The 10,169-nt window shown below is 40.5% G+C and overlaps 1 protein-coding gene across 1 annotated transcript in view; it reads left to right on the top strand.

Moving 5' to 3' along the window:
- Positions 1-7,707: 7,707 nt before the first annotated feature.
- The window catches only part of HCRTR2 (hypocretin receptor 2), a 33,591-nt gene continuing 31,129 nt past the window's right edge, over positions 7,708-10,169 (top strand). Inside the window, 1 exon segment of the mRNA NM_001024584.1 lies at positions 7,708-8,021. Coding sequence (NP_001019755.1) covers positions 7,793-8,021 — 229 coding nt within the window. The 5' untranslated portion in view covers positions 7,708-7,792.

The following is a 10,169-nucleotide window of genomic DNA, read 5'->3' as shown; positions in this document are numbered from 1 at the left end:
GTTCTATAGCAGTAAATGAAAAATGGGCATCCAATATAACTATATTTTTCAAAACAAGACATTCAGTTAGTTAAATGTTTCCACTACTAACATTGAACTGTATCTGAACAATTCTTTGAGTAGTTGGTCTAAAATTTTGCTACAACAGTTGCAATCCAGGCAGGCATATTTTACAACAATGTGGATATAGCTATTGTATTCACTATGAAACTCTTCAATTCCCTAACATTAATGCTTCTTCTTATGGCTAATTTTACAGCCTTTTAAAAACAACTAGAGAGAAACACCTAAACATGCCAAGCCTTAGAAACAAATATGCCTACAATGAGATCTTCATAGCCCTGTGTGTATCACTGTATTTAGGCAGCAGGTAGGATTTATAAACATCATGTTAATCACACAGATTAGTAGGAAGACTACCTGTGAGTGAAAGTATACTTACAAGAAGTGAATACTGAAAACTGTGAAGGCCTCTCTGATCCTTAACTGTGTTAAATTAGATGCTTGCAGGTCCTGAATGTGAGAATACTTAATTATAGCTAACCAATCTGCAGTGTATTGTTTTATTTCTCATATAAGAAAGTAATCAAAATCAGTTTTATGAGACTATATATCTTTAAGAAACTTTGAAAACCCTAGTCTGAGTTTTCTTTAGAAGAGGTAAGAATTAATACTACATAGAGTAAAAGTATTTTATGACCTCTAGTCAGAGATCTTGAAAAAAAAAAAAATGGATTATTTGTCTTTAAAAATTACTGGAAATATTGTACAGACCTATGTATTCCCTCAAAAGTGTTGTTGGAATAGTCCTAAGGTTTCAAGTCTGCTATGGTCTCCAGGTTCATGGTCATCACTCAAAGCATGTTAAGCACTGCATCACAAGTCAACTTCACAGAAATATTCTCTTCCATTCTGGTGACCAAAAACATAACAGTAATGTGAAAATTTATGATAATTTGTCTACATGTATTACTCTGACAGCTTTCACATTGCTTATAACAAATGAAAATGCAAGGTTCCTATGCTGGGTCATCCTGTGTGGAGCTAGAAGTTGGACTAGGTGATCAGGTGTTGTACTACAGAACATGGGTTAGTGGGGAAATATTGGTGGTAAGTGGATGGTTGGACTGAATGATCTTGGAGGTCTTTTCCAACCTTGGTAATTCTATGATTCTGTGATCCTTATGAGTCCCTTCCAGATCAGGATATGCTATAATTCTATGATTCTATGCTGAAGGGTTTCCTGTTCCTTGTTGTAAATCAGGTCATGTCTGTATTGGCACAAGGCTGAGCCAATTCAGGCCCCTGCCAGCTGCACAGGAGGTGAGTAAGTTTGCATAAGACTGGTCACAGAACTGATCCTTTCCCATTTGCCTTTGCAGGTAGCAAAGTCCTTAAATGACATCCTCCTCTCTAAAGATAATAGGCTCATCTTACAAAGTACATATATGTCTTTGTTTCTTTTAAATCATAGACACAAAAAGATTTTACACGTAGAGAGAAATATAATTACCCAAGGTTCAAAAGCTGTCAAGTGGCAAAGGGAAGAGAGAAATATTTGTCACTAATCATAAGTTCTGATATTCAGGCATAAGAATTGAAAATAGATTTGACTCATAAAATGCAAGGTGACTTGACTACTACGATAATATGGGTTTAAAAGTCTAATCTGATATTCAGGCTGAGATAAATTCTGCAGTACAAAGTTGATCTCTATTTAGGATTTTTATAATTTCCTCTCCTTTATGTCAGTCTGGGTTTGTTTGTTTGTTTGCTTTATTATTGTTGTTTTTTCTTTTCTTCTTCTTTTTTCTTCTTTTATTGTATTGCTTTCTTCTTTTTTCAGATGGACTTCTTAGTTGACAATATTTAGGAGAATAAATATCTGAGCCGGCAGCTATCTAATAGGAAATTGGGTAATGAATAATAATGATAGCGTTCTTTGATGCACAGCCAAGCAAGGTAAGACTTAGTGAAACATGTAACTAACAATAACAGTTGAATACAAAATGCAATATTCAATACTTGGGGAGATGGAGATGACCACTAATGGCTGTAGTTTTGATGACTCTATAGGAAAGGCAACTGCTAATATGACTTTTTGTTGTTGTTGGCAAATGAAATCCATTGATGAAACTAAAAAAAAATAAGTAGTTATAGAACTGGACTTGTATCAGTCACCATGTTCATTGATTTAGGAAGAGGCATACATAGAAAAGACATTATTTTTTTCTGATATGATTGAGTAACAAAAAATACATTGATTGTTGAAAGTGGGATCCATTCAAGTAGGGATTAAGCAAAATAAGACTTCTTAAAACTTGACAGAGGAAAAGAATATTGCAAGTGGTAATGAAAAAGTGGAAAGGGAAATATTCTGTTCTATAGCGTATATGAAAAAAAAAAAAAAAAACACGAAGAAAATTACCCAGCAACAGTTTAAAGGGTATCATAGGAATAACACTGTAATAAACTGTGGAAGTCATTGTTTCCAGCTACTGTAGAAGCCAGATGTTTGGATGGCTTGAGAAAACAATTAAACATAAACCGTAATACTTATTAACCAGACAGCTGATGTTTTCCCTCAGGAAGCTGCTAAGTTGCTGATTGCTCAAATTTGGGAAGTTGTAATGGTGGAAAGTATCACTGTAAACTTGCCTTGCTCTTATTTTCTCCTTTAAACACTTATTTCTGGCCATTGTCAGAGATGTAACACTGATTAGAGCAATCTTTGATCTCATGCAGTATGATCAGCTTTTCTGAGAAGTTAGAAAATGAAGAAACAGCCTGATGAAAGCATAAGGACAATGCAGTACTTTTGGTCTGATGTTATGTCACCGAGTGGCAGTATGTCATTGAATCTGAATACAGAAAATATAGGTCACAGCCTGTAATGCAAATCAATGTCATAGCACTGGAAGTGATACATTACTTAAAAACTTCCTTGACACTGTTTCACTTCCCACTATTAATTCACATTGCCTACTTGGAATTTTCATTCTGAAGAACACAGATTGTTCCTTCCTGAATGTTGCAAAGGATAGATCCAGAGCTCTGACAATAAAATCCTCATAAAATACGTAGATGCATTTGAAAGGCTTTTATTTCCTTTTATTAATAATAATAATAAAATACTAGTCTAGTCTCAGAGCACAATAAAGACCCTGTGCTACTTCCAAGTGGGTCAGAAATATATGCCCAGGAAATTATTTTTAAAAAACCAATATACTTGGAGTTGAATTTTATTTGGCTTCAAACCTCTCAATGAAAAGTTTCATCCAAAGAACACCTGGTGGAAGCTGTAACAAATTGAATAATTTTGTAACAAATTTGCCCTGGTTTCTACAATGAGATTCAGTATTCACATAAACATGAAGCGAAGAAGAGCTTTTTCTTTATTACTAATTAAAACCTGCTGACTGAAATTGTCATTGGGCATATCTTCTCTAACGAAAAAGTGCACATAGTCATCTCTGTTCCAGCTTAAATATATATAGTTCAGAGACCTCTTCAGGAAAGGTGTATATGTAATTGTAATTTGTTACATCAAAGTAGGATCTGGATTCTGATAATTAAATGCATTTGCTTTTAAATGTGTGTAGACTTAATGGAAGAGTGAATATTACACATGGAGCACATTCAGTTTCTGAATCAGAATGAACAGTTTTGTGACTCCTCTTGGTATTTGGCAGTAAATAAGAAGTAGGCCCAAGTGAAGCATGGAGGAATCACGTGCTTACACTAATATCTATTTTTTATGAATTGTACCAAGTCGGAAGGCTGGAATCAGACTTTTTTCTTCTCTTGAAATACCTCCTGTATTGGTAGATATTAATAATTATGGTGGTTTGAATTAGCCAGCTGCTGACCTTTCTTATCTGATCATTGCTAGAAGTAGAGGAAGTCACCCTGGCTTTAACTTATTGTAATGGTGCTAGTGAGCTAGTAAGTCAATATTACTTAGCTGTTAATATATCTGGGTAACTGTAGTTTAGCATGCTGTTGAATTGCATGAAGCAGGATCCTGTTCTGATTTCTATACATAAAGAGAAAAATGCCTGAGGTTGGCTAAATAAGGCTAATTGCTGAATAACTTTTGTATCACTCATGATTCCAAAAATTCAGCGTCAGATTTGAATAATATTTATCATGCTAAAACTAATTCTGCTCTTTTAGCCCACAGTTTATTACTGAGTTACTGATAAGACAACAGGTGGTCCTAAAGAAAATGTGCTATAAGTGTGTTGTGTGATGGAACATCATTATGTTCATTTAAAAGGTTTTCTGATTTCTATTGTTTTCACAAGCCTACAGTATTATTATTTTTTTTTTTAATGGATCTTTGCATTACTTGGTAATTAGTACCCTTATTACCCCACTGAATTTTATTGTTGCAAAGGTTTCCAGACCTGGCCTTTTCCATTTGTCTCTCTCACTTGCTCTCAGCTTCTCTTTGCTTACCGATTTAGCATCTGCCCTTCTTCACAATATTCAGCTGCTGATAGTCCAAATTCTTTAAAGAACTACTTAGTGCTGCTGTCAGGGAAGCAGTAGTTCCACCTTGAAATAACATTACAGGAGGAAAGATACCAGAGGGATTTCACAGACAAAACACAGCATATGACTGAGCAGGATTGCTCAAGCAAATAAATGGCAAGGCTGTTTTTCTATTGAGCAATCATGTGGTATATTTCATAACAGCAAGAAAGGAGGCAGAGAAAAGTTGTTAAATCAGAGTAGTGAAAGAAAAATGGGAAGGAAGGACATTTTCACACAATTCATCACTACTGCCAGTACTACAGTCTATTTCTCTTCAGCAGACATGTCATGGGCTTGCTTCCCAAGAATGAAAACATGCATTAAGTGTTCAGCCAAGAGATCTTAAGGCTCAGCTTCCTCTTAACCTAAGTTTGCAAAAACTTTAAACTCCATTCTGCTTTGATAAAAGGTTCCAAATGTGATATGACACTAGAATAGTATGAAACTAATCCTCTGAATAGAATCAGTTTTAAAATGAAGGTGCTAGTCTTTAACCATAGGAAAAACTGCTGCCCATTTGTGAGGTTAATAAAATCATAAATCGGCAATAGAATATTTACTATGGAGGGAGAAAATGTGCTTGACAAACCATTAAGTTTGGATGCCGAAGTACAGTTGGTTTGTTCTCTATGAATGTCAGATCCATTTAGCTATCAGATGCAACAAAGCATAGAATTGTGTTTGATCTATATTCACATTATCTAATATCATATAATAAGTGGCACTGAAAGCCACAGGGCATATCTTTCAGGGCTGATAATTTCAGTATTTGGGGATTAGTGATGGAAAATTACGGATTAGAAATGATATTAGTGTATGTGAAGACTTCAGATAAATAAAGTGCTAGAGAGTATTCCCATTAGATAAACATTTTAATAGAGATAAACCTGAATTTATCCTTGTAAGTGCTAGACAGCCAGTAAATTCTTTGTTTGTAGGAGTTTTTAAAACCACAAGTTACAGGATTTAAAATTGTTAATTAAAAAAAAAATGTAACAAATTAAGAATTACTTTTGAGCATTTATTTTTCAGTTGTATATGAAAGAAACAGATCTAAACTCTTGCACTAGTCTTGTAATAAATGATATAATTAAAAGATAAATCAGAGGTAACATTCATCAAATTAATCAATTTTAATAACACATTTTCACAAATTAGAAAGCCAGAAGGGACAACTCCAATCATCCAATCTGACCTCTTGCATACTACAGGTCAGAAAACTTTTTTGAATTAATTCCCATTTCAGCTGGCACTTATCTTTTAGAAAAGCATTCAATCATGATTTTCAAATATACTTCCAAAATGACTCACTTTGAGAAGTACTTCCCCAGTAGCAGATTTTTGTGGCTGAAGCATATTCTAGCTCAGTTGAGTTTCTCTCATATTTCCATGTATCTCCATCTGTTTCTACAGGTATACTTATTTGTACTAACAGTTATCACACAAAGCTTTCTGGCTACAGAATTGTGATGGTGTTTGTGTGTAGCTGATTATCTCTAATTGTTGGATAACTTGCCAGCTTCTGCAAGGTCATTGACTGATGAGTGCAAAAGAACCCAGGACTGACAGCAGAAATAGATGTGTTCAGTGATGGCTCTGTTTACTGTTTCATTCTGGAATCTGTTCATTAGCCAGTTTTTAACCTTTGTAATGTATGGCATGTTGATTTTTTACTATATAGTCTACTTGATCAGAATGTACTGTACCAGTAAGAGCAAATGTCTTACAGCACTCTAGGAATAGCACATTTGTGCAGCTTATAAATGTGCGTAATCAATCATTTATGTCTTTATCAATCAAATCTACAATCTAGTTGGGAAAAAAAAAGAAAAAAAAAGAGCTCTAGGATCTATTTTTCATTAAACCATGTTGTTTCTTAATATTTATGTCTTCTTAATTCAATTCCTTACTATTGGTGAGAGAGGAAGAAAGAAGAACTAAGTCCAAACAAACAAACAAACAAAAACCCCAAAACCAAAACCACTACTTCATGGCTACTTGGAAGCAAATATTGAAATTATGGATCAACATTCTAATATATGAAACAAGCTGAAAAATGTGCATGGCTTCCTTCTACTGATCACCAAATGGCCATACTCTGTATCAGCTATAAGGACCACAACAAACTCCTTAAGTGTGTCTTTTTTTGTGTGCAAAGTACACCTGCATTCCCACATTCTCAAGAGAGCTTAAATCTCTTCCAAATACTCATACATTTAGTAATATAACCTCAGCAGTTTTCATTAGTTGAGGAGTGTCTAATCTTTATTTATGAGGTTTGCAATATCTACCTTTCTAGTTTATGTGAGGTGTTGATCTTACCTCTATATCCAAGTATATCTCATTCTTTAATATATTCGTCCTAAAAGGTTCATGTAACTTCCCTGTGGAATACAAATGGGATTTTTTTTCTTTATTTTATGGAAAGAAAGCTATATCAAAGAGAGCAGGTCTATAGAAATAGGTTCCCAAAGGCAACACCAGGTAGAAGAATGCTGTATTAGACTTCGAAGGCATTAGGGAATGCTGTATGCTTATGAAGGATTCAGGAAGCTAAAGCACTGTTTAGAGCTAAGCACTGTAGTGTTTATGAATATCTGGCTCTCTCTTAAGTTTATGTGTTGGAAGTACAGTCAAAGCAGACTCACATTCCTCTGGAGATGCACATAGATACTGAACTGAGTGCGATCTGTTATTTCATAATGGAAATGGTGCTTATACCAACTGAGATTTTCCCATTCATCTGTTTTAGCCCATGTCCACTAGAGCTAAGTGTTCATGAATATCTGGCTCTGTGTTAAGTTCATTCATTAGAAGTAGAGTCACACAACTTTCACAAAGAGACACAAATGCCTCATTTTTAATGGCTCCCTTCATCCTGCGTCTCCTTTGCAGCAGCACGTCGAATTCACGTCCTTTCACCTAGAGGTATCTCCAACAGATGCCCTTTCACGTCCAAACGCGGAAGAGCTGAAAAGTGAAGCAGTGGAGTCAGAAGAGAGGGATGCAGCCGTCTGAATGCCTTTCCCCCCGGCCGCGGAGGCTGCGCACCCTGCCCGCCCGGGGAAAGGCAACCGGGCGTGTGGGGCCGGCTCGAAGCCCCAGCCTGGTCCCGCATTGGTTCCCGAAGTTCCCGCGTCATTTTCTCCCCACACCCCGCTTGGCACTGGCAATCACAAGTCTCAATGGAGGGGCGGGAGAGAGCTGTGGAGCGCTGAGAGGGTTCCTCCAGCCCCCCGGATCACCACCAGGGATGTCCGGGACTCAGCCCGAGGATGTTTCGCCTCCGTGCAGGAACTGGACGTCCTCTCCAGAGCTGAACGAAACGCGGGAGCCCTTTTTAAACCCATCCGCCGATTACGACGATGAGGAGTTTCTGCGCTACCTCTGGAAGGAGTATTTGCATCCCAAGGAATACGAATGGGCGCTGATCGCCGGATACATCGTCGTGTTCATCGTGGCTCTCGTCGGGAACGTGCTGGGTGAGTCTGGCTCCCGAAGTTTGCCCAACCTGCCTTCACTCGCGGGCAGATTTCTCCTCTCCCGGCTGCAAACCGCGGGGAACCGGGCTGCGGGGAAGGAGCTGCGGGCACCGGGGCGGGTCGGAGCTCGGAGGGACCGCCCGGGTAGAGCCGCCGCGGGCTCCGTCGCTGTCCGCGGGGCGAGGTGCTGAAACAACGCACCCAGGCGGCGGCCCCGCCTCTCAGCCCGCCCGGGGCCGCCGGTTCCCCTCGTCCTCCGGGCTGGAAATCACAAACGCGGGCGTTTTCCAAACGGTTGTCTGTGAGCGTTTTCTAACAGACAGGCACGGGGGAACGGCCTCGGCGTGACGGACTCCGGGGAGCGGCCGCGGGACCTCGCCCCGCAGCGAGTGGCCGGGGCGGCTGTCCGCCCTCAGGTCGTCCTCAGGTTGGCGGCTCTCGCGCAGCCCCGGCGGCGGGGGCGGGCTCCTTCCCGTCGCTCGCCCGCCTCTTCCCCGCTCCCATGTACCCGTGTGGGAGGCGGCGGGGGGCTTCGCCGCTTCCCGCGGGCACCGCTGACGGGGATAGGCGGGGGCGGTGTGGGGGCCGGGGGTCAGCGGCTCTGCGCTGCTCCTCGTCCCCCGCCCGAGCTGTGACCGCGCCGTGACAGCCGCCCTCGGCTCGGCGCGGGGGAGATGGCCGCGGGGGTCCCTGCGCTCGGCGACCGCCTCCCGGAGCCGTGCGGAACGCGCTGAGCGCGATAAATAACGTCTTTGTGAATGAACGTGCGTGTAGGGAGTGGAGAACGCCGTGAGAATCCGCTCCACCGGAGCCACGGCCATTTGCATTTTTCATTCCCATCACTGACATTCTCATGAACGGAGCGGCTCACTAGCGCCCAGCCCTGCCATGTGGGCCCTTCATTCATGAATTTCAGCACGTCATGCGCTCTGCCGGCGCTCCAGGCTTCCCGAGGCACGATGCAAATAAAGCTTCAGCCAAAGACAACGTTTTGCGCGGCTCTTTTTTTCTTTCGATGGACTGATGGTGCTATTTTTGTCTGGAGCTGCCGGTAAACACCGAGCGTGTACGTTGGCCAACCCATGGAGCCTCCACCACAAAGGCTGTGTAAGAGAGTGTGTGCTGGTCTGCTGCTCTGTGCTCACAGTGTAAGACAGCTGCCTTCGCACAGAGCCTGTGCTTTGAACTAGAAAGAAAAGTGTCGTCTGATCCTGAAAGAGGACAGCTTTTAGAACTGTCTGTGTTTAGCCACCCGCCTCTACCCATTCTGTAAGCAGGCTGTCCTCTCGCATTTCAGGATTCAAGGTCAAATCTTTGGCTATCGGAGCTCTCATCCTGTTTACTCGTTTTTTCCCCTGAAGCAAGAGAAGAAAAGATTTCCTCTCTTTTCACTTGCAAACAGAGGCAATATCGGTGCTCCTCCCCAACGTGCCTACCTTATCTTTGTGCCTGGGGTGAAAGCTGGCATTTAGCTGTCCGCCCACCTCTTCTTTGACAGGACTGCTTCCAGCCAAGCCATTTGCCTTTGTGCATCACACAGACTTCACCCTTCCAAAATTCTGCCCCTGCTCACTGTCAACTTGTTGGGATCTGCAAGTGCAGGTGTTCATTAGCTGAACACTGTCTCATCTTTATGCAAGAAAGCTGATTGCAGGCTCATGTGTTTTTGAGGAGAGAAATTGATGTGGTCTTGTCAAAGACATTTTTGTGAAACCTTGTTTATTTGATTAGCAGTGAAAATCTGAGAGTGGTGCATGTTCTGAAGTCTCCACGAAGAAAAATTTCCTGCATATAAAATTCTTACTTAGGGTTCATCTGTAATTTAGTCTTTGACCTTCTCAAAGTAAACCAGCTGTGGTTTTAATGGCTAACAGTATTTTAGTAAAGTTTTAATGCTTCATCATGTCATCCTTAATGATGCAGTGCATTCCTCTTCTTAGATTTGACATTTGGATTAGTTTGAGATGAAAAGTTGGAGTTTTGCTTACATTTGTCCATGTTTCACTCAGTTATCACTTTGGAATCCAGGAAAGACCCTTGAAAATGTTAATATATGGTTATGTTTTCAAGTGTGCATTCACATAGAATGAGGTCACTCACTGTGCTCTCAGAATGACTTTTGTGCAAGTGGAAAGCACAGCACAACCC

Source organism: Gallus gallus, chromosome 3 (assembly GCF_016699485.2).
Source record: "Gallus gallus isolate bGalGal1 chromosome 3, bGalGal1.mat.broiler.GRCg7b, whole genome shotgun sequence".
In the NCBI taxonomy this organism is placed as follows: Eukaryota; Metazoa; Chordata; class Aves; order Galliformes; family Phasianidae; genus Gallus; species Gallus gallus.
This window is presented reverse-complemented; position numbering and strand designations above follow the sequence as displayed.